We start from the raw sequence: 25,490 nt of genomic DNA, 5'->3' as shown, positions 1-25,490 counted from the left end.
CAAATCCCACACCGGGCTCCTTGCATGGAGCCTGCTTCTCTCTCTGCCTGTGTCTCTGCCTCTCTCTCTCAGTATCTCTCATGAATAAATAAATAAAATCTTAAAAAAAAAGACCAAATTCACTATGTGTCAGATGTTTAACATGTATTTTTTAAAGAACAAATTTTGTTTTTTTTAACTTATTTTTATTATTTTAAAGATTTTATTTATATTTATTCATGAGAGACAGAGAGAGAGAGAAAGAGGCAGAGACACAGGCAGAAGGAGAAGCAGGCTCCCTGCAAGGAGGCTGATGTGGGACTTGATCCCAAATCCTGGGATCAGGCCCTGAGTTGAAGGCAGACACTCAACCACTGAGCCACCCAGGCATCCCTAAGTACAGGATTTAAAAGGAAGTGAGTCTAGAACCATATGCCACATGGTCAAGACCCCAGATTCTCTTGGGACTGCAAGCCATGATATTCCTTGGACCCATTTCGTATCACCAAGATTACTCTCTCCAGGTATACTTACAATATTAGCAGAGGATCAGAGTGGGGAAAGGAATGCCAGGGGCCAAGATGACTATGGATAGCACTGGGTAAGTCCTGGCTTAGAGTATTCTCAGAGTTGCTTGGCTATAATGCAAAGAATGGAGAGCAAGAAAGAAGCAAAGCCTTATGGGTTGCCCGAACGTCCCCCCCACCCCGCCCCCGGTAGGTTTGTTTCCTTGTCTTTCCCCACTTTACAACATACCCTTGGCCTTCACTTCTTCATGAGGCCTCTCATTACTTCATCCCATTTACTTCTTTCTGTAAAAAAAAAAAAGTTTCTTTCCAGAATACCATTTGTTGCTTATGTAATACTAAAAAGGCAGCTCATGCTTAAAGTACATACCTTGTAAAAATTTTAAGTGACAGAAAAATTTAAAAACTACTGCTAATTTTGTCAGCCTGTGCCAACATATTTGTGTATATCCATCTACTATCTATATATAGATACAGAAGTAATTGATCAAAAAAGCTATAAGGCACATAGAAAATAAATGGAAAGATGACATAAATAAGTCCCTCCTTATCAGTAATTATTTTAAATATAAATGTTAGACTATCCAATCAAAAGTCAGGTTGATGGAATAAATAAAAACACATGATCCAATCATATGTTATCTACAAAAGACTCACTTTAAATGGTGCAGCCACTCTGGAAAACTGTGTGGAGGTTCCTCAAAGAGTTAAAAATAGACCTGCCCTACGACCCAGCAATTGCACTGCTGGGGACTCACCCCAGAGATACAGATGCAATGAAACGCCGGCACACCTGCACCCCGATGTTTCTAGCAGCAATGTCCACAATAGCCAAACTGTGTAATGAGCCTCAGTGTCCATCGAAAGATGAATGGATAAAGAAGATGTGGTTTATGTATACAATGGAATATTACTCAGCCATTAGAAATGACAAATACCCACCATTTGCTTCGACGTGGATGGAACTGGAGGGTATTATGCTGAGTGAAATAAGTCAATCGGAGAAGGACAAACATTATATGTTTTCATTCATTTGGGGAATATAAATAATAGTGAAAAGGAATATAAGGGAAGGGAGAAGAAATGTGTGGGAAATATCAGAAAGGGAGACAGAACATAAAGACTCCTAACTCTGGGAAACGAACTAGGTAGGGGTGGTGGAAGGGGAGGAGGGCGGGGGGTGGGGGTGACTGGGTGAAGGGCACTGAGGGGGGCACTTGACGGGATGAGCACTGGGTGTTATTCTGTATCTTGGCAAATTGAACGCCAATAAAAAATAAATTTATTATTAAAAAATAAAATAAAATAAAATTTTGAGAAACTTCAAAAAAAAAAAAAAAGACTCACTTTAGATCCAAAGACACAAATAGATTGAAAGTAAAAGTATGGAAAAAGATATTTTATATAAATAGTAGCCAGAAGAGAGCAAGACTGCCTATGCTAATATCAGACAAAATAGACCTTAAATAAAGACGATAAGAGACAAAGACCATTGCATATTAATAAAAGTTCCAATACAGGAAGAATTGTATAATTACAAGTATAATCACTCATGTAGCTAATGACAATCATCAAAACATATGAAGCCTCAACGTGGATGGAACTGGAAGGTATTATGCTGAGTGAAGTAAGTCAATCGGAGAAGGACAAACAGTCTATGTTCTCATTCATTTGGGGAATATAAATAATAGTGAAGAGAATATAAGGGAAGGGAGAAGAAATGTGTGGGAAATATCAGAAAGGGAGACAGAACAAAAAGACTCCTAACTCTGGGAAACGAACTAGGGGTGGTGGAAGGGGAGGAGGGCGGGGGGTGGGGGTGAATGGATGACAGGCACTGAGGGGGGCACTTGACGGGATGAGCACTGGGTGTTATTCTGTATGTTGGTAAATTGAACACCAATAAAAAATAAATTTATTATAAAAAAATGAATAAAGCAGGCCATAGCAAGTGCAAAAAAAAAAAAATGAAACCTTGCCATTTGCAACAACCATGGAACTAGAGGGTATTATGCTCAGTGAAATAAATCAGTCAGAGAAAGACAAATACCATATGATTTCACTTCTGTGTGGGGATTTAAGAAGCAAAACAGATGAACAGAGGAGAAGGGAAGGAAAAATAAAATAAGATAAAAACAGAGAGGGAGGCAAACCATAAGAGACTCTTAACTATAGGAAACAAACTGAGGGTTGCTGGAGGGGAGGGAGGTGGGGGGGATGAGATAACTGGGTGGTGGGCATTAAGGAGGACACGAGATAAGGAGCACTGGGTGTTATATGCAACTGAAGAATCACTCAATTCTACCCCTGAAACTAATAATACACTATATGCTAACTAAATTGAATTTAAATTTTAAAATAATTTTTTAAAGAGATAGTACATTCTGCCCTCATATCTGGATTCAGAGCAGGACCTGGGAGAAGATGGAAAGAAATATCACAAAGACTCTGATCTCTTTCCCCATCTAACCATCCCCTTCCATCTCCTGTAGGGAAATAAAAGCTTAGGAGAAAACCTCCAACCCTTCTTCTGTGTAGCCTTCGCTGGGTCTGGTAGATCACTTTCTCCATATGAAATTCCATATCCAGTACCCTGAAACCTGTCCCATCTACCAGGCTCTCTTCATCAGATCCATTCATGATCTGGCCACTTCCAAACCCCATTAATTCTATCTCCTGTTGCCAGAATCATTATCCGCAAGTACCATTTCTGTTTTTCAGGCCCTTGGTCCAAGACATGCAGTGTCTGTGGTTAAAATTTTAACCTAATATCCAGGTCTCCCACATCTGCCCCATATTATTACTCTTTCCTACACTGGGCTTTTGTCTCAACTTCACTAGTCTTTTTATGAGTAGCATGGATTTTGAGAGAGGAAAGCGACCTAAAAGATCCTCTAATCCAATTCTGACCTATTGTACATACTGGAATTGAAGGTCTGAAATGTGAGGTGACTTAACAAATGCCCCATTGTATCTCAGAGTTTCCTTTTTGTCTTATACCTCTTATACACCAACATATATATATATAATATATATATATAATATACACATATATACATATATATAACAGAATATTACTCAGCCATCAAAAAAAGAAATCTTGCCATTTGCAATGATCTGGATGGAACTAGAGGGTATTATGCTAGATGAAATAAGCCAGTCAGAGAAAGACAAATGGCACATGATTTCACTCATATGTGTGATTTAAGAAAGAGAAGGGAAGGAAAAATAAAATAAGATGAAAATTGAGAGGGAGGTAAACCATAAGACACTGAACTCTAGGAAACAAACGGGGTTGCTGGAGGGGAGATGAGTGAGGAGAAGGGATAATTGGATGATGGGCATTAAGGAGGGCACTTGAAAAAAAAAGGAGAGCACTTGATGTAATGAGCACTGGGTGTTATATGCAACTGATGAATCACTAAATTCTACCTCTGAAACTGATACAAACAAACCCATACAGATCAACGAGGAAAGCAAATAAATCAATCCATAACCCATAGCCGCAGTCTATTGAGGAAATAGAGAATGCTGCACGTTTCAAGCAATCTATGAGCAAAGAAATAAAACATGCAAATCCAGCAGATTTGGACTAGTACTACTGGGAGCCTATAGATGCAGTGTGAAAGTTCGTGAAAAAATTTCACTGAAATGAAGTTGGAAAGCCACAAGAGGGAGCTCTCACACCACACTCTTCGTCCTCAATTGTGGCGCCAACAGGAAATGTTCCTCCCAAGTGGGTAGTACCTTAGCTGTTTAGTACTTTGCGGTCACAGCAAGAGAAAGGTTTTCCTCTTCCCCTGCCAATAACGTAGTCAATAAGAGATTATCACAATGAAAAGCCATTCTACTTGGAAATCCCAGTTACCTCTATAAAAAAGATTCCTCTCCTTTGATCTCTGGACTGGCCTATGGTTCTGTCAAAGCTTGTTTGCCCTAAATTGCAATTCTCTGCTATTTCCAAATTAACCCATTTTTATTAGTAGAATAAAAACCGTCAGTTGACGGTTTTATATTTAAGGTTAACAGTATAATACATTATATTAACATAATATAATAACAATATAAAATTGATAGTTTTGTATTTAAGGTTATATTTAAGGTTAACAGTATATTTACACGCAGAGACTTCAGACACTGCATGGAAATGAGGAGATGGGAGCAGAGGGCTTAGCATAGAACACAGATAAAATCAACCTCACAAAAATGAAAGTCTGAATATGAATGGAGGAATACTGAGAATAAGGCTGACACTTGGTAGATTGGATCTCTGGTTCCTGAGAAACCATAAAGAAGGGATTTCAAAGTATGAGGGACACAAACAGGCAGACATGGGAAGACACCACTTCTTGGGGAATGCGTGGTGGTGTGGAGAGGGAAGCTGCTCTTGGAGACTTAGTGGCAATGGGTGGGCAAGAATGAAGCAAGAGGAGACATCAGTGGGTCCTTAGGGCCCAAACACCTGATTACATAGGTTACTCATTTCCAGAAGAAAGAGTCTGAATGAGCCCATTCTCACTTAAACCATTTCCATTTGACAATGGACTGCCTCTGTGCACATCCCGTTTTAAGACTTCGTAGGTCAGATAATTCCCAATTTATGACGGAAAATTCAGACGTTCAGTCTTTTACCAGTGTCCACTAGCAAGTAAAGAGCTGCTTCTCAAATGGAAAGCATCTGTCAAAAGAAGAGGACAAGGCTTGAACTCAATACTCCAAGTGTGTGTTCTCTGATTCTCCTCCTTGGACATGCAAAAGTTCTATCTATCATCTTAATCTACCATGGACACATGTAGTAAAATGTATATGTTAGGTGCTAAGACCCAGCTGGCAGGCAACTTTCAACACATCCTGATCATGCTGCAAAATATTTTCTTAATTTGGATCTCACACAAAACTAGCAGCTTTATATTCCCTAAGGAAATAAATGAGAGGAGAATGCCCAAAGTGTCTTTTGGTATCTCCAAAATCCAAAGACACCCACCACACATTGTATCTTTCTTCAAGGTGAGCAGTACAAGGTGCAGAAACTTGTCGCCTGTCTCAAGGGACTATCCCCATATGCACCAACCCACACGATCTCTGGAAATTTACTAATATTAAAAGTCCTGGATATCATCAGGTGTATCTCCTATACTCTGGCATGCACATGGTAAAGCACCTAGGATACCTCCTACTTCCCCAGGATCAGTTAGCACAATGTAAATGACATGAGAGACCAGCATGATTTCCTCTGGGATGTCAAGTGATCAAAGTCTCTTCAATCTCTATTATGTCACAGAGCTGAGGAGATGACTTAGTCCTGATTAAGAGAGTGAGGTACGTGGCTGAGTCTCTACATGTGAGAAAGCTACTTCTGATTATCAAGACAAAGGGTTAGGAAGAGAGAATTTGCTAGGAGCATGGCTAGAGTAGGAGAAGACAATAATTAATACAGAAGCCATGACAACCCTGAGGCCATGTGTTTGTCACACACAGCAGCCTGATCAATGATTTTCTGCAAGCCAGGACTTGGTTTTTTGGACACCCAGGTCATGGCAGAATGTACATTTGCTCCCTCCTCTGCTTCCGTGAGATTCAGTCCTTGCAGGGGTCTCACTCCCCCACTCGCCCTACCACAGGGGCACACAGCTGTTCCATAGGACAGAACATGAAGTGCTGACCAGGGAAACATTCCTCCCAGCCAAAGCATTCTAGCTGTAGTCTCTTTGTCACTGGGCGGGGTGGAGTGTCGAGAGAGCTCTGTAGAACACAGGCAGGGACACCAGCTGTCCTGATGGAGAAGACCAGCTGCATCAAGTAGAATTCATGGTCCAAGGTGCTCATGCTGGTGGCAAGAAATAGGTCAGCTGGCAGCATGGTGTACTCACGTGATAGCACTGGATGTGGATGTGGGAGCTCATTCCCCAATGGGCCCTGGCAAAAACTTTGGCTCTCTTAATAGTCTCTCCCAGGGTGTTTGGGGCATGGCCAAGCACTGGGAAGATGCTTGCAGAGTCAGGCTATGTGAGGAAGCACCAAGTAAGAGCTCCTGCAGAGCATGCTCTTACCGCCCATCTACATCTGATGATGTCTGTGCTGCTGGTTGATCTTGATCTCTCTTTCCTAAGCCCTCCTGGTCAAGTGCAGCTCCTAGGAGAGGTGCACTTAATTTGGATCTCACATAAAACTAGCAGCTTTATATTCCCCCAAGGAAATAAATGAGAGGAGAATGCCCAAAAGGAGAGGTGGAGAAGCTCCTCTAATACAGGAGCCCTGGGATGCTTCTGAGGTGGGCCAGAGGCTCTGGCCTGAAAGAGGTAGGTTTCCACCTCTAGACAATCCTTCACTGCTGCCCAGCAGGAAACACTAGACTGGAGTGTACCACTGCACACCTGCCTCCAGCAAAGCCTGCTGGCCTCTGAGTTCTTTGCACTTGACTCCATGTCCCCACTGGGCACATGTGACCCAGTCCCTGGATTTAGTCCCATGACCATCTCAGGGCCTCTCTGCTGGCACAGAGTGGTCAGGAGTCTGTCCCCCAATGATTTAGATCCACTGATTCACCATGAGAGCATAGCTCCCCTCAGTAGGCAATTAATCCTTGGTAGCATCACCATGAACCCCCTGTTCTCTATTATATGGCTTTTCCCTGGATTAAAAAAGAGAGAGAATGAGACCATATGGAGGGATATTGGGGAAAAGTGCATCCCGTTCCAGGTCCCATCTCAAGAGTGGCCATTCTGATGGAGGATGGAGCGGGAGATATTAGTGAAGGCATTCACTTCCATGCCCATGTTTTCACCATAGTGGAGGAGCAGTGAGCAAACAGGGAGTCCACGCAAGCATTCCGCACCCCCCCCCCCACCAGCCATATCCTGATCTCTCAGTCTCTTGGCCTTGAGCATATTACTTAACTGCCCTTGGATTAGTTTTCCTCATGGTTTTAAAGGGACAGTAATCTGAACCTCACAAGGAGAATGGGAAGAACGGGATGGGGTGGATCAATTAAGAAGAGGCCTCATTGTGAACCTCCTACTCTGTGACCAATGTCTAGCCCCACCTCCCTCACGTTTAACTTGGCCCTTCTGATCCCAGGCTAAGGAGTGTTCTTCTTAGCTTTGGGAAATATCACACATGAGCAGTTTCTCCCCTGAGAATACCGGTTCAGCGAGCAGATCAACAGTGAGGTTGGACCTCAGGGGCCTGGCAGGGGTGTTGGGGCCAACAGAAGATAGGATAGAAAAGTATGACAAGGGGAGAGAAATCAGAGACCTGGACCCATCAAATGCGGCCACTCTGGGGTCTGCCCTAAGTCCTCAAGGATCACATTTTACTGGGAGTAAAATAGGCAGGTGTGTGGACATTTGTTCTGGTTTATTTGACAGAAACAAGTTCAGACAGCAGCGAAGGTGCATTCTTGTTGACATCCTCCTGCCTAGGATCTGAGGTTCTTGTTCCTTGGTGTGAAGACAGCAGAGGAGCAGGATGCACAGCCCAGCCCCCTTGCCCACTCACTAGCGACCCATGCAAACATTCCCACAGAAGGTTGGACAGCATATAGCGTTCGCTTCTGGACACTTTAGAAAATATGAACAATGATTGCTGCAAAGGTCCACGCTGGGCTTCTTCTCACAGGCCTTTTGACCTAAAAGGAACAGGAGTAGGAGCAAGATCAGTGGAACCAGATCTCTTGAGAGCGCTCCTTTCAAGCTTAAAGCCTCTCCAAAGAACCCAGGACCTAGGTCCCACTCACCTCATCTTGGACTTTTCAGGGAACTCACTTTCTGCCCTTCACCCAATCCTGGCAATTGGTAGTATCTTAAATTCTATAATCTCTTTCTGTCCCCCAACAGATAAATCTCAGTGCCTAGCCTTCCTGGGCCCTCTCCATACTCTGCAGCCAGGACTCTGTCTCTCCTGTTAGTCATGGCCTTGGTGAATTCTCCCCCTAGAATCTACACTCTGAGAAACCAGCAGAGTCTGAGACATCCTGCAGATGCTCTCCACTCTCCAGAATTTTCAGGGTCCAGAGAAGAAGACTTGCCATTTTGCCCCCTCTCTCCTGTCACTGTCCCTGACTCCAGGGCCCTTGCCCCTTCACAGAAAATACCACTTGCACTCTCTTTCTTTCCCTTCCACTGTCACCATCCTGGGCCCTCCAATGATAACTTGGACTTGACTTTGAACACCCCAAAACTTGCTTTCTCAGGGTCCTTTTATTCTACACCTACTCCCACCAACATTTCTGGATGTAATGTGTCACCTATGTGCAGAAATCAAAGAATAGTTTTTTGGTTTCCCCTCATGATTCTCAGGCCATGATGTACCTTTCACTACTGAATGTACCATTTGTGTCTGGGTATTTGGAATGGAGAATCAAAAGATAGAGGTTCCCCCTCCATCCACATCATATTCCCAGAGCTGGGTAAAGGGGCTAGAGGGCCATGGTTTGGAGGACCCAGAGTCTTCATAGTGCTGTGGTCTGAGCAGGATGTGCTGATAGGTTTCAATTCCCAGGTCCTCCTCAAAAGGGACATAGCCCCTCCTGGTCCTCTTCCCCAGTCTGTCCCCTAGGGTATCACCTACTTGGCTTCCTCTTCAGTTCATGGTACCCTCCCTGGACTTGCAGCAGCAGCATACAGAGGAGCAGGATAAGCAGCAGAGCCTGGGTTGGCATGACTCTGGTCAGAGTGGAATGCTCTCAGTCTGGCACAGACTTCTCTGGAGAACTGGGAGATCTTCCTTGGCTCCTCCCTCCCTCCACTGGCCAAACAAGGAGTCTTGTTTCCTCCCCTTTGCCTGCCCTTACTGTGTCCTGTTCCCTGTGGGACTTTGGCTTCTCTAGGTCACTCCTGCTCTCACATGACTAACCCCTTCCTTTGCAAACAGAATTTATTCCTGAAAGATGTATTTCTACATTCTAGTTACAAGATAATTTACAGAAAAGAAGAAAGCATTATTTTTGTAGGAAGATATAAAAACAACCTCAGTATATCAATGGATGAATAGATTAAGATGTAGTATAGATATAGAGATAGATCAATAGATCAATAGATAGATTATTCAACCCTAAGAAGGAAGGAAATCTTGCCATTTTTGACAACTTGAATAAAACTTGAGGCACTGTGATAGGTAAAATGTCAGACATAAAAAGACAAATATTGTATAATATCGCCTCCATGGAATCTAAAAATTCTGAACTGCTAGAAACAGAGCAGGATGATGGTTACCATGGGTTGCAGATTGGGGAATGGGGAAATGTTGGCAAAAGGTATAAACTTTCAGTTATAAGATGAATAGATTCTGGGGATCTAACATACACCATAGTACTTATAGGTAACAGTACTACTTGAAAGTTGCTAAGAGACTAAATCTTTTGTGTTCTCACCACAGATAAGAAATGATAATTATGTGATGTGATAGAAGTGTTAGATCACTTTACAACACATAAGTATATCAAACCAATACATTGTACACCTTAAATTTATACAGTGTTATGTCAATTATATCTTAATAAGGCTAGAAAACAATATATTACATATGTTTTATATATATATAATTATATATATTAACACATATTTTCCAGATTTATTAATATATATTAATTATAATTAATTAATATAATAAAATATGTTATCTAGAGAGAGACTAGAGGAAGACATGAGAAAAATAGGGGCACATAGTAAGTATCTTAGATCTCAGACAGAAGAGGTGATCTGTCAATCAAGAGGAGGTGGTCATTGACCATAAATATTGTGGGCTCCTGGAAGCAAAGTTGATTTTCCCCTAAGAAGAGCAAAAGGGGAACCTATTTTTGGACTGGACTCCCAATAGGCATTGAAACTGGGAAGAAGGGATCCCTGGGTGGCGCAGCGGTTTGGCGCCTGTCTTTGGCCCAGGGCGCGATCCTGGAGACCGGGGACCGAATCCCACGTCGGGCTCCCGGTGCATGGAGCCTGCTTCTCCCTCTGCCTGTGTCTCTGCCTCTCTCTCTCTGTGTGACTATCATAAATAAATAAAATTTAAAAAAAAAAGAAACTGGGAAGAAGATAGCAATGAAAAGTTGAACCCTATTCTGATATTCTAAACTAATACAATCTCTTTCAGTACAGAGGTATAGTTAATTTTTAAAATCTATGATACTTGTATTTTTTAATTTTTTTATTAGAGTTCAATTTGCCAACATACAGCATAACACCCAGTGCTTATCCCGTCACGTGCCCCCCTCAGTGCCCATCACCCAGTAACCCCAACCCCCCACCCACCTCCCCTTCCACTACCCCTTGTTCATTTCCCACAGTTAGGTGTCTCTCATATTTTGTCACCCTCCCTGATATTTTCACTCATTTTCTCTCCTTTCCCTTTATTCCCTTTCACTAATTTTTTTTTATTTTTTTTTTAAATTTTTTTATTTATTTATGATGGTCACAGAGAGAGAGAGAGAGGCAGAGACACAGGCAGAGGGAGGAGCAGGCTCCATGCACCGGGAGCCCGACGTGGGATTCGATCCCGAGTCTCCAGGATCGCGCCCTGGGCCAAAGGCAGGCGCCAAACCGCTGCGCCACCCAGGGATCCCTCCTTTCACTAATTTTTATATTCCCCAAATGAATGAGACCATATAATATTTGTCCTTCTCCAATTGACTTATTTCACTCAGCATAATACCCTCCAGGTCCCTCCACATCGAAGCAAATGGTGGGTATTTGTCATTTCTAATGGCTGAGGAATATTCCATTGTATACATATACCACATCTTCTTTATCCATTCATCTTTCGATGGACACTGAGGCTCCTTCCACAGTTTGGCTATTGTGGACATTGCTGCTAATAAAATCGGGGTGCAGGTGTCCCAGCATTTCACAGCATCTGTATCTTTTTTATTTTTTTAATGAATTTTTTAAAGACTGTATTTATTTATTCAGGAGCGACACAGAGAGAGGTGCGAAGACAGGCAGAGGGAGAAGCAGGCTCCCTCCAGGAGCCCCAGGACCATGACCTGAGCCAAAGGCAGGCGCTCAACCACTGAGCCACTCAGGCATCCCTGATACTCATATTTATAGTTGCAGTGATATGTAATAAAATTCATCAATAAAATGAAGGGAGGGGATCACACAATCATCTCAACTGAAACAGAAAAAGCATTTTACAAAATGCACCACATTCACAAAAGTGGTAATACAAGGAACTTCCTCAACATAATTAAAGATGTCTATGAAAAATACACAATTATCATATTCAATAGTGAAAAACTAAAATCTTTCCTCTCCATATCAGGAATAAGACAAAAATGCAGCTCTCATTTGCTAGTCAATATTGTACTGGAAGTTTTAGCCAAAGCAATTAAGCAAGAAAAAAAAGCCATCTAAATTGGAAAGGAAGAAGTAAAACTACTTGCAAATGACATGATCCCATATAGAGAAATTCCCAAAGAATCCACACAAAAAAATTAGTAGAATAAATAAATTCAGCAAGTGTGTTCTATAACCCGCAATTAGCAATACAAAAACAAAATTTAAAAAAACAATTCACTTTACAATAAAATATAAAAGGATAAAATACCTAAGAATAAATTTAACCATGAAGGTGAAAATTTTGTGCACCAAAAAATACAAAACATTGCTGAAAGAAATTAAGGAAGACCTAAATAAATTAAAAGACATCTCATATCTGTGGATTGAAGGATCTATGACATTAAAATGGCAATACAATGTAATCCCAAATAAAATTCCAATGGCTTTTCTTGCAGACATGAAAAGCCAATCCTCAAATTCATATGGAATTTCAATGGGCATGCCATATATACAAAACAATAAAGTACTACAAATTGGAAGACTTACTACAAAGTCATATTTCTCAATTTCAAAACTTACTACAAAGCTACAGTAATCAGAAGAGTGTAGTACTGGCATAAGGATAGACATATAGATGGATAAATAGAATTGAGAGTCCGTAAATAAACCCACACATCTAGGGTCAATGATTTTTAACAAGGGTATAAAGACCAAGAATAGTCTCATCAACAAATGGTACTGGGACCCTTGATATTCACACAGAAAAGAATAAAATTGGATCCCCACCTCACATCATATACAAAAATTAATACAAAGTTGATCAATGATTTAATTATAAGAGTTATAAAATTCTAAGATGAAAGCATAGAGATAAATCATCATGACCTTAGATTAGGCAATGAATCATTAGAAATGGCATCAAAAGCATAGCAACAACATTAATAAAATAGATAAATTGGACATTATCAAAATTAAGAACATTTGTGCATCAAAGACTCTATCAAAAAAGTGAAAAAACACCCCATAAAGTGGGAGAAAATAGTTGAAAATTATGTTTGATAAAAAGTCCAAAACCCAGAATATAAAAAGAAGTCTTACAATTCAAAAAAGATAAATAGCCCATGTGTAAAATTGCAAAGGACTTGAATAGACATTTCCCCAAAGATACAGAAATGGTCAGCAAGAACATGAAAAGATGCTCAGAAGGGAAATGCAAATCAAAAACCACACTTAGATACCACTTCACACTCACATGAATGGCTATAATCCAAAAGAACGAAAATAGAAGAGTTGGCAAAGATGTAGAGAAATTGGAAATCTTATGCGTTAGTGATAAAAATATTAAATAGTACAAAGAACTATGGATGCAGTCTGAAATTTCCTCCAAAGTTAAACATATGACCCATCAATTCCACTGACAGACTTACACCCAAAAGAATTGAAAATAGGTACTAAAAAAATACTTGTACACAAACATTCACACTGCACTATTCACAATCACCAAAGGGTGGAAACAACCCAAATGTCTATTAACAGATGAATGCAAATTGTAGTATATACATGCAATGGAATATTATTCAGAGATAAAAATCAATAAAGTACTAGGGCATACTACAACACGAATTAATGTCAGCAACTGCAGAGATAACATTTCTCACTTAGTTTGGCAAAAATTTAAAAACATGACCATACATGCCATTGTGGGAAACACCCATGCTCACATGGTTGGTGGCAGTACCAAATAGTATAAACTTTATTGAGTAGAATTTAGTGATATTCCAAGAAAACTATGTATAAATTTACCCTTTTAAACAACAATTACACTTGTAGAAATTTACCTTGGTGTTACACCTCCAACAATACAGAAAATATGCACATGGCTGTTCATTGAAGCATACCTGTAATAGCAAAATCTTGGAAAATACAAAAATGCCCCTATAGGGGATCCCTGGGTGGCGCAGCGGTTTGGCGCCTGCCTTTGGCCCAGGGCGCGATCCTGGAGACCCAGGATCGAATCCCACGTCGGGCTCCCGGTGCATGGAGCCTGCTTCTCCCTCTGCCTGTGTCCCTGCCTCTCTCTCTCTCTCTCTCACTCTCTCTCTCTCTCTGTGACTATCATAAATAAATAAAAAAATTTAAAAAAAAAGAAATTGTTTAAAAAAATGCCCCTATAAAGGAGATTGGCTGAATGTCTAAGTTTGTGTGCACATGGTAGTATACAACACAATTGTAAAAAGGGGGAAATTGCTATGAACTGCCTCAAGGTAATTTTCAGGATATATTGTTAAATGAAAACAAGTTACAAATGAGTGTATTGGTGCAATAAGAAAAAAAGGAAATTAAGGATTCAAGTAACTGATTACCTTTATCTTACACAAAAGTTTCCACGAAACTGCTATTCAGCACTTTCTATGAAGTCAGTGCAAATTTACTACAAAACCAAGCAAGGACAGTGTGAGAAAGGAAGGTTACAGTCCCAGCTCTTATGAACATAGGTGTAAAATTCCTTAAAAATAGCAAACTGAACCAAATGATATGAAAATGATAATATCCAATAATCACTTTAGATATGGGAGAAATGCAAGAATGATTTAAGGTTAGAAAATCTGAAGTGGGAGTGCCTGGCTGGGGCCAGTCAGTTGAGTGACAGACTCTTGGCTTTGGTTTGGGTCATGATCTCAGGGTTGTGGGACCAAGCTCCACGTAGGGCTCTGAGCTCAGCATGGAGTCTGCTTGGGATTCTCTCTCCCTCTACCTCTACCCCTCCCATTTGTGTGCTTGTGTCTCTCTCTCTCTCTCTCTCTCTCTCTCTCTCTCTCTCTCCCTCTCTCTCTCTCTCCCGTAAATAAATAAATCTTTTTTAAAAAGAAAATATGAAATGTAATTCGACATATTAACAGGAAAAAAGCAATAAATATAATTTCACATAAATTAAGGAAATTTTTCTTGTCAGGAATGAAAGAGAATTTTCTAAACCTATGATAAAAGATGTCTATGAGAAACCTAAAACAGACACTATCCTAAAAGGGGAAATTTAAGAAGCTTTCATTTTAAATCAGGTATCAGACAAGAATATGCACATCCTTACTTCTATACAAGTCCTGGCCTGCACAAAGAGGCATTTGAAATGGCATAAAGTTTGAAGAGAAAAAATACAATTGCCATAATTTGCAGATGATGACTGACTACCCAGAACACTATAAGGACCACATCAAAAAATTAAAATCAACAGAGAATTTAGCAAGGTAGCTAGTAACAGACAGTACATAAAAGTCATTTTTCTACATTAGCAACAGAAAGAAATACTAAAAAAAATTATCCACTGCTTACAATTTTATTTTTAAAGTCCAAGCCCATAGGAATAAATATAATGAAGACATGCCAGAACTCTACATGGGAAAGATTATTAAAATTGTGTAAAAGGACATTAACAAGACCCAAACAGATGAAAGACATAACAAGGCCAAGATTAGAGGATGAAAGGAGGGTAGATTTGAAAATACTACCTGGCCCGGAGGAGGATGTGGTTGGGAAGTAACTTGGATGTCTGTCATTGGAATACACAAAAAAAGGCTGGTCACAGCATGCCTCTGCTTTGCCCCCCTTCTTTCTCTCGTCCTCTGAGCTGTGTCTGGTCAAATCCAGCAGTCCTCAGCCAAGACCTACCCACTCATCCTGCCAGCAGCATGAAGTCTGCACTGCTTCTCCAACTCCTATTGATTCACTTAACACCACAGCAGGTGCCTGGGAGCCCCAAGCAACATTTTATGAGTAGGTTCTGGGTCTGGGCTCTGGGGAGGGATGCAGCATTTGTAGAGATGAGAGGATCTGAGGGCTGAGGATACACATTATGGAAAAAATACAGTATCATGTTCAAGGGTCCTAGTTTTACAGTAAGTAAGATCCAGGTTTGAATCTCTGCTGTGTGCTTACTGAGTGGTCTTGGACAAAGTGTCCGGGCCTCAGATTTTATCTTTGCAATGGATATAATGACACTGGGACAGTTGGGAGAAGAAACAGAAATAATGCATGCATACATAGAGCACTCTTAATGGACCATGATAAATGCTCAATAAGAATTAACTACTGTAAATGTTATCAGCCTCATCACCCAGTGTAGTCTTGCTGCCCTAGTTTCTTCATGGATGCTTGCACCAACTTTTCAAGCATTAAAACCGAAGCGCCTGGGTGGCTCAGTAGGTTAAGAGTCTGACTCTTGGTTTCAGCTCAGGTCGTGATCTCATGGGTTGTGAGATTGAGCCCTGCGTTAGGCCCTGTGGTCATCAGAGAGTTTATTTGAGATTTTCTCTCTGTCCCTCCTCCCCTCTCTAAAATAAATAAATAAATCTTAACAATAAAACAGAGAAGAAAATTAAGTTGGTAGAACTCAAGCCAGAACCTACAAAATCTCTGCCTTGGAAAATATTTGGGAAGGAAGGAATGAAAGTCTTACATTTTATTCCACATTTTAAACATTCAGAGGTACCTACACAATTACCAGTGACTATCACCAATGGCAAAGTATAGAGTCCATCTCAGCAGCCACCATTGCCCAGCTTAACCTAACAAGAGTGCTGACCACAGTTATGTTGACCTTGACCAATACCAAATGGGAAATGAACTATTATCCACCATACCTCCACTCTTCTATGAGGAAAGCATCCTCAGAATACTGAGGGCTCAGAGAGGGGTATGTGTACTATCTCAAGTGTCTAAGGAGGCAAGTTTCTGTTTTAAGCGTTTCAGAGAGGGCCCACACATTTGTAAGGCTGAGGGAGGCTAAGCTAGATGGGAGAGAATGGGGGAAGGGTAAATTTGGAGAATCAAGGACTAAAATTTGAAGAGAAACACAAAAAGGTCCCTGAAAGACTGGTAAGTCTTTGTAAGTAAGACTGGAATCACATACCCAGAAGAGGAGGTAAACCTGAAAAGGCCCACCTATCTGAGATCCCTGGCTCAGACTCCTTCCCCACACTGTCCTATTGATTTCCAAACTCCCCAAAGTGGGGACCAGTTCCAACTTTTTTGCACTGAGCTAGTGAGCCATGGGATGACCAGGAGACCCAAGGTGAGTGCTGTATACTGGTCTCTGCCAAATTGTCAACAATTTGAGCCTTGGCTTTTTTTCTCTAGTGCCATTTGCTGTTCCAATTATAGCCCCAACTTCATTTTTTTCTTCTTTTTATAAATTTATTTTTTATTGGGGTTCAATTTGCCAACATATAGAATAACACCCAGTGCTCATCCTGTCAAGTGCCCACCTCAGTGCCCGTCACCCAGTCATCCCCACCATTTTTTCTCCTTTCCCCTTTATTTCCTTTCACTATTTTTTATATTCCCCAAATGAATGATACCATATAATGTTTGTCCTTCTCCAATTGACTTATTTCACTCAGCATAATACCCTCCAGTTCCATCCACATTGAAGCAAATGGTAGGTATTTGTCATTTCTAATGGCTGAGTAATATTCCATTGTATACATAAATCACATCTTCTTTATCCATTCATCTTTCGATGGACACCGAGGCTCCTTCCACAGTTTTAGCCCCAACTTCATTAATCATTTGTTTCTTCCAGGTCAATATGATACCCTATGGACTCCCTTCTAATTGCAAATACTTGCAAAGCAATAAGTCAACCGGGGCTTATAGAATACTCCACCTGGGATCCCTGGGTGGCGCAGCGGTTTGGCGCCTGCCTTTGGCCCAGGGCGCGATCCTGGAGACCCGGGATCGAATCCCACATCGGGCTCCCGGTGCATGGAGCCTGCTTCTCCCTCTGCCTGTGTCTCTGCCTCTCTCTCTCTCTCTGTGACTATCATAAATAAATAAAAATTAAAAAAAAAAAAAAAAAAAAGAATACTCCACCTATAGCATTTGCCCCAGAGAAAGGTCAAGTCACAAGGTACAAAAATTGTGGCCTGTCTGGGCTTCAACAACAGGGATAATTGTACTTATCCTTAATGCCTTGGAGTTCAGGAACAGAGATAAGAATGTGAGTTGGAGCCCTACAGAAGGATCTCCTGGTGGAGGTATTCTTGACTTTGACCCAAGTACTGAGGGATGGGGGAAATGGGATATTAGCATGAAGATGTTTATTCTTCTCTAATAGTAGAAAATAGGACATCCTAATGCTCTGGCTTCCTTAGAAGAAGAAACCTGGGAAGAAAGAGAAGCCAATCTTTATACCTTATCCAAAATACTCACCCTCGGACAGGATAAGCACTGTTATACTATATGTTGGCAAATCAAACTCCAATAAAAAATATACAAAAAATAATAATAATAAAATTAAATTTAAAAAAATAAAAACAAAACACTCACCCTCAATCCCACGGAATAAGTTACCCCTAGAACTCACTTGTGATTTGGGTTCTAGCATTCTGATTCCAGTATCTTCAGTGTATTGTTTGGTCTTTATCATTTCCCAAAATATTCCTTCCCATTCATTCTTTCTCTACACAAATAACATTTGTTAGGTTAACTTTAGGACAGACTATGTTGTTAGTGAGAGGTTGTACAACCCACTTGGGGCTACACAGTGAGTCAGTGCAAATGCATCTACACACCCCTCTCTTGCTTACCACACACTGTTCATTTCCTCAAATATGAAGTATCTGATCTGCAAGGATGTTGAATTGTCAATGAGGGCAGGGTTCTGCTGACCTCTGTCTCCAATCAGATACCCAAGCCTCAGTTTTCCCTGCCAAGAACTCAGAGAAAGGCAGCAGCTAAGGACAACATCTGATTCCACCTCCCTATAACTACAGGAGGAAGATCAGGGAGGCTAGTTTTCTGATAGTTCCTAGGGCTTTTGGAGTTCTGGATGTTACTCCAGTCCATTGTTTAGGCACTTCTCTTTTCTGTTCTGTAATCCAGAGTATATCTTGGAACCCCCACCCTGCAGATCAGATCCTGGAAACTGCACTCAATTCTGTACAATGCAAGAAGATTGCAAAAACGGACTTCAGTGCTGTTCTGCCTTCTGTGGGATAGTCTGTTCATTAAACAAGAATATAAATTATGACAGGTAAGGGGCTTCTCTTGCCCAGTTCTAACCCAGTTGCTTTGGGAACTCAACAGAAGAGTCTCTTACCAGCCCCTATACTGGATCTATTTTTCTAACATTCTCCTTCTCTTTACCAAGAATAATTTTCTTAAATGCCTTGAGTAAAAGAGGCTTTCTCCATTCCCAAACTACATAATGTTTCTCATCACCACATTTGTAAATCTCGAAATATGCCTCTCTAAACACAACCACAAACCACTCCATCAACAGACCCTCCCTGTCCCAGAATCCACCTTTATCCTGAGGCCTGGGACATTATATCTGGGCTACAAGTCTCACCAAAATCCCAAAGCCAATCTGTTTTCTTTGTTTTTGCTTTCCCTCTTTCACCAAATACCATCCTTTGGCCCCCAGTTTCCTGGGCTCTGGAGATTCTTCAGCCTGAGCAAAACTTTGGTTAGCTGCTGAGGCATTAGCACTGGCCCCAAATCTGCTGAATGGAAGTGCTCCTAGAGCAGAGAAAGGGCATTAGAGAGTTATGAGACAACTGATTTCTAATTATATCTTTCAACTATGACTTTCTACTACCATGAGCAATACAATTCTCCGTGTTTGCCTTTCTTTCTAATGCATAAGATGAGTACTCTTTATTCTAGCCTTGTGAGGTTGGGACAAAGACTCACAAGGCAAGAGACTCAATCAGTGACCCTCTAAATTGTCTTGTTCTTTGCTGTATTCCCTCCCCTGAGCACAATAACCAACCTATGAGACAAGACACAGAGTGATGAAGTAGGGGCTCAGAGCCAGATACCCAAACCCAAATCCTAGTTCTACCACTTCTTAGCTGAGTAACCTCAGACAAGTTAATCAACCCATCTCTCTCTCTGAGTGTCAGCTTCCTTATCTTTAAGACTTGAACAACAATAGTGACATGAAAATAAATAACACATGCAAACTCTAAAGACATTACTTGACACCTATTAATTATTCAGTAAGTTTTACAACTAGGCAACCATATCTCTCTTAAGAGAGTAGTCTTCAGAGTGAAACTTCATACCTTTCAAGGCTCTACCATGCAACACAGAAGCATAAGTATGACTCTTTGTTGTCACTTGTCTCTTTGAGGTTCTGCTTTCCCCATGGCAAGAAAGCTTAGCTTCATGGTCTAGTTTTAATGAGGGAAGTAATGGAAAATTAAGTATTATATTTCTAAGAGAAAAATTGCACTAGAGAATATTTGAGAATATTTTTTTTCTACAGAACCAGTCACAAGAACATAAGAAAGGTCATGGTACAACCTAACTTTACACCTAAAAGAATTGGAAAAAAAGAACATCAAATAAAACCTAAATCCAGCAGGAGAAGAGAAATAATAACAACTAAAGCAGAAATCAACGGTATAGAAATAAAAAATCACCAGAAATAGATCAACAAAACTAGAAGCTCTTCTTTGAAAGAATTGACAAGATTGATAAACCCTTAGGCAGACATCAAAAAGAAAAGGGAAAGGACTCAAATAAATAAAATTGTGATTGAAAGAGGACAGATCACAACCAACATCACAGAAATACAATTTTAAGAGGATATTATAAGCAATTATATGCCAACAAATTAGGCAATTTGGAAGAAATGGATAAATTCCTAGAAACATGTAAACTACCAAAACTGAAACAAGAAGGAATAGAAAACTTTAACATACCCATAACCAGCAAAGAAACTGAACCAGTAATCAAAAGCCTCCCAAAAACAAGAGTCCAGGGCCAGATGGCTTCCCCAGGGGACTTCTACCAAACATTTCAAGAAGAATTAATACCTATTCATCTGAAACCATTCCAAAACATATAAATGGAAGGAAATTTTCCAAGCTCTTTCTATGAGCCAGCATTACCTTGACTCCAAAACCAAAGACCCCACCAAAAAGGAGAATATCCCTCATGAACACAGATGCAAAAATTCTCACCAAGATACTAGCTAATAGGATCCAATAGTACAATAAAAGGATTATTCAACACAACCAGGTGAGATTTATTCCTAGGCTGCAGGAGTGGTTCAACATCTGTAAAGCCAATCAATGTGACACACCACATTAATAAAAGAAAGGACAAGAACCATATGATTCTCTTGATAGATGCAGAAAAAGCATTGGACAAAATCAGCATTCTTTCTTGATAAAAACTCTCCACAATGTAGGGATAGAGGGAACATGCCTCAATATCAGAAAAGTCACACACAAAAACTCACAGTGAATATCATCCTCAATAGGGAAAAACTGAGAGCTCTCCGCCTCTTCCCACTCTCACCACCGTTGTTCAACATAGTACTGGAAGTCCTGGCCTCAGGAATCAGACAACAAAAAGAAGTAAAAGGTATCCAAGTTGGCAAAGAAGAAGTAAAACTCTTGCTCTTTGCAGACAAACGGGATACTCTATGTAGAAAACCCAAAAGACTCCACCCAAAAATTACTAGAACTGATACGGAATTCAGCAAAATAAAATCAATGAACAGAAGCATGTTGCATTTCTATATGCTAACAATGAGGCAGAAGAAAGAGAAATCAAGGAATCGATCCCTTTTACAACTACACCAAAAACCAAAAGATACCTAGGAATAAACATAACCAAAGAAGTAAAAGATCTGCACTCTGAAAACTATTAGAACACTTAGGAAAGAAATTGAGGAAAACACAAAGAAATGGAAAAACATTCCATGCTCATGGATTGGAAGAGCAAATATTGTTAAAATTTCTATGCTACCCAAAGTGATCTACACATTCAATGCAATCCCTATCCAAATACCACCAGCATTTTTCACAGAGCAGGAAAAACAATCTAAAATTTAATGGAACCAGAAAAGGCCCCAAATAGACAAAGAAATGGAAAAAGAAAACCAAAGCTAGAGGCATCACCATTCTGGAATTCAAGGTCTATTACAAAACTGTAATCATCAAGACAGTATGGTACTGGCACAAAAACAACACATAGAGCAATGGAACAGAATAGAGAACACAGAAATGGACCCTCAAAATTCTATGGTCAACTAATCTTCCACAAAGCAGGAAAGAATATCCAATGGAAAAAAGACAGTCTCTTCAACAAATGATGTTGGGATTGGTCAGCCACAAGCAGAAGAACGAAACTGGATCACTTTCTTACACTACACACAAAAATAGACTCACAACGGATGAAAGACCTAAATGTGAGACAAAAATCTATCAAAATCCTAGAGGAGAGCACAGGCAACATCCTTATTGAACTTGGCCACAGCAACTTCTTGCAAGACACATCTATAAAGACAAGGGAAACAAAAGGGATAATGAACTATTGGGACTTCATCAGGATAAAAAGCTTTTGCACAACAAAGGAGACAGTCTACAAAACTAAAAGGCAACCTATGGAATGGGTGAAACTATTTGCAAATGTTTTATCAGATAAAAGGCTAGTATCCAAAATCTATAAAGAACTTACAAACTCAACACCCAAAACCCAAAAAATCCAGTCAATAAATGGGCAGAAGATATGAACAGACATTTCTCAAAGAAAGATGTACAAATGGCCAACAGACACATGAAAAAATACTCAATATGACTCGGCATCAGGGAAATACAAATCAAATCCACAATGAGATACCACTTCACATCAGTCAGAATGTCTAAAATGAACAACTCAGGAAATAAGATGTTGGTGAGGATGCAGAGAAGGGGGAACCCTCTTACACTATTGGTGGGAATGCAAACTGGTGCAGCCACTCTGGAAAACAGTATGGAGGCTATTCAAAAAGTTAAAATAGAACTTCCTTAGGACCCAGCAATTGCACTAGTAGGTATTGAACCAAAGAATACAGACACAGGGGGATCCCTGGGTGGCTCAGAGGTTTAGCGCCTGCCTTTGGCCCAGGGCGTGATCCTGGAGTCCTGGGATGGAGTCTCACGTCGGGCTCCTGGCATGGAGCCTGCTTCTCTCTCCTCCTGTGTCTCTGCCTCTCTGTCTCTATGTCTATCATAAATAAATAAATAAATCTTTAAAAAAAAAGAATACAAACAGTGATTCAAAGGGGCATATGCATCCCAATGTTTATGGCAGCAATATCCATGATAGCCAAACTATGGAAAGCCCAAATTTATTGACAGATGAGTGGATAAAGAAGATGTGGTATATACATGTACAATGGAATATTACTCAGACCTCGAAAAAAATGAAATCTTGCCATTTGCAACAACCTGGATGGAACTAGAGGGTTTTTTTTTTTTTTTAAGATTTATTTATTTATTTATTTATGACAGACATACAGGAGGAGGGAGAAGCAGGCTCCATGCCGGGAGCCCGACGTGGGACTCGATCCCGGGACTCCAGGATCGCGCCCTGGGCCAAAGGCAGGCTGAGCCACCCAGGGATCCCCATGAACTAGAGGGTATTATGCTAAGTGAAATAAGTCAGTCAGAGAAAGCTAAATATCATATGATTTCACTCATATGTGGAATTTTTAAAAGATTTTATTTATTTATTCATGAGAGGCACACAGAGGGGGGCGGCAGAGACACAGGCAGAGGGAGAAGCAGGCTCTTCACAGGAAGTGGGATTCAATCCCCAGATTGGGATAATACCCTGAGCCAAAGGCAGATGCTCAACCTCTTAGCCACCCAGGAATCCCTAATACGTGGAATTTAAGAAACCAAACAGATTAACATAGGGGAAGGGAAGGAAAAAGTAAGATAAAAACAGAGGGAGGCAAACCATATGAGACTTTAGAAACAAAACGGAGGGTTGCCGGAGGGGAGGGGAGGCAGAATGGGGTAATTTGGATGATGGGCATTAAGGAGGGCACATGCTGTAGCGAGCACTGAGTTTTATATGCAACTGATGAGTCACTGAATTCTACCCCTGAAAGTAATAACACAGTATATGCTAACTAAATTGAATTTAAATAAAGAAGATGTGGTCTATGTATACAATGGAATATTCCTCAGCCATTAGAAACGACAAATACCCACCGTTTGCTTCTACGTGAATGGAACTGGAGGGTATTATGCTGAGTGAAATAAGTCAATCGGAGAAAGACAAACAATATATGGTCTCATTCATTTGGGGAATATAAAAAATAGTGATAGGGAATAAAGGGGAAAGGAGAAAAAATAAGTGGGAAATATCAGAAAGGGAGACAGAACATGAAAGACTCCTAACTCTGGGAAACGAACTAGGGATGGTGGAAGGGGAGGTGGGCGGGGGGTGGGGGTGACTGGGTGACTGGCACCAAGGTGGGCACTTGACGGGATAAGCACTGGGTGTTATTCTATATGTTGGCAAATTGAACACCAATAAAAAATAAATTTATATTAAAAAAACATAAGTGCAAGAGAAAACATTTGCTTCAAATACATATTACACTAAATGTCATATTATTTTAAATAAATAAAAACACTGCTGAAACCAAAATAAATAAATAAATTTTAAAAATTTAAAAAAGAATGAAACATCTCAGCTGGCAACTAAGGCTTATCTCCTAGAACATTTTGTAAGTATTGGGGTTTGGCCTGGCATTCCCAGTGTGGCCTCTTCCAGTTTTCCTCCTCTAGCCTCTCTGATATCCCCACATCAGAATAGCCTTTAGTCATCCCAGTTGCACCCTCCTCCATTATCCCACCTCACCCCCACCAGGCTATGCTCTCACTCCCTGGGGCAAGATGTTGTTCAGGGTGAGTTCTGGCACACAGAGCAACATAAGGAGGCAGAGTCATGGCCCAGGGGGGAACACAGGGCACTCACATCTGAGCCTTTGCCAAGGAACAGGCTCTGCCAGCCTTTGGGTTAATGATAGCCCAGGGGAAAAGTCAAGCTGAACCCTTCATACTCTGTGTGGCCTTGGTCAGCTCACTCCACACCTTTGAGACTAACAGCTTCCTCATGTGAGAGATGAAGAGGACATCCATACATCGGGTTTTGTGAAGATAACATGAGGTTGTATGGAACGGAAGAACCTGATCATTGTAAAGTCTCTGTAAAGGTTAGGAGCTGCCAGTAATTAACTCCTTCTGGGTTCCAGATTTTTCTTCTTAAAAGAAAGGAAAATCAGGGCACCTGGATGGCTCAGCAATTGAGGGTTTGCCTTTGGCTCAGGTCATGATCCCAGAGTTCTGGGATGGAGTCCCACAACGGGCTCCCCACAGAGGGCCTGCTTCTCCCTCTGCCTACGTCTCTGCCATTCTCTGTGTCTCTCATGAATAAATAAATAAAATATTTTTTAAAAAAAGAAAGGAGGATAATTTTTATTATTTTACCAATGTTACAAGAAAGCAAGAGAGCAAAATAGAGTCCTCTATAACTCCATCATAAAAACAAAGCTACAATTCATAACTTGGTGGATCTTATTTCAGACTGGGAAAAAAGGAGGACCTTAAGATCTTCTAACAGTCCTTCTGAAGTCATCAGAGTTTCCAAGGGACATTTCAGCTTAGACAGTCCTTTTATTAACTCTCTATAAAGGAGTTCAATAAATGATGACAAGTGAAGGCCAGTGGAGGAGCTTATGTGCATGAACACCACCTTGTACAGACCCTGGTGAGTCAGCCATGCTAACTTCCTCTGCACCTTGTACATGATTAACTCCTCAGGCCACACACTGACCATCCATCAGTGAATCAGCATTATCACATAATCTATGGCCCACCAAGTGGGAAGATACTGAGCATATAGTAAGAACCCAGGCATT

At 40.7% G+C, this 25,490-nt stretch overlaps 2 protein-coding genes across 2 annotated transcripts; one reads left to right on the top strand and one right to left on the bottom strand.

Moving 5' to 3' along the window:
* Positions 1-7,843: 7,843 nt before the first annotated feature.
* Positions 7,844-9,231, bottom strand: WFDC10B (WAP four-disulfide core domain 10B). Its single transcript, XM_026014596.2, has 2 exons — positions 9,075-9,231; positions 7,844-8,133 (listed from the first exon to the last, which is right to left on the bottom strand). The coding sequence occupies exons 1-2, from the start codon at positions 9,163-9,165 to the stop codon at positions 8,003-8,005; spliced, it is 222 nt and encodes a 73-aa protein (XP_025870381.1). The 5' UTR covers positions 9,166-9,231; the 3' UTR covers positions 7,844-8,002.
* Positions 9,232-15,465: 6,234 nt separating this feature from the next.
* WFDC13 (WAP four-disulfide core domain 13) lies at positions 15,466-19,233 on the top strand. The gene is made up of 3 exons (XM_026014717.2): positions 15,466-15,550; positions 18,659-18,809; positions 19,203-19,233. Exons 1-3 carry the CDS (start codon positions 15,466-15,468, stop codon positions 19,231-19,233), a joined length of 267 nt encoding a protein of 88 aa, XP_025870502.2.
* The last annotated feature ends 6,257 nt before the right edge of the window (positions 19,234-25,490 follow it).

This window comes from Vulpes vulpes, chromosome 14, assembly GCF_048418805.1.
Source record: "Vulpes vulpes isolate BD-2025 chromosome 14, VulVul3, whole genome shotgun sequence".
Classification (NCBI taxonomy): Eukaryota; Metazoa; Chordata; class Mammalia; order Carnivora; family Canidae; genus Vulpes; species Vulpes vulpes.
Note: the sequence above shows the minus strand (reverse complement) of the source record. Positions and strands in the feature narration are given on the sequence as shown.

Excerpts from the sequence above, each read along its gene's own strand:
- WFDC10B (XM_026014596.2), bottom strand. The coding sequence starts at position 9,165 with ATGCCAACCCAGGCTCTGCTGCTTATCCTGCTCCTCTGTATGCTGCTG. Across the intron at positions 8,134-9,074 it reads TGAACTGAAGAGGAAGCCAA|GTCAAAAGGCCTGTGAGAAG; the intron begins GTAGGTGATACC and ends TGTTCCTTTTAG.
- WFDC13 (XM_026014717.2), top strand. The coding sequence starts at position 15,466 with ATGAAGTCTGCACTGCTTCTCCAACTCCTATTGATTCACTTAACACCA. Across the intron at positions 15,551-18,658 it reads CCCCAAGCAACATTTTATGA|AGTATATCTTGGAACCCCCA; the intron begins GTAGGTTCTGGG and ends TCTGTAATCCAG. Across the intron at positions 18,810-19,202 it reads AAGAATATAAATTATGACAG|TTTCCTGGGCTCTGGAGATT; the intron begins GTAAGGGGCTTC and ends TTTGGCCCCCAG.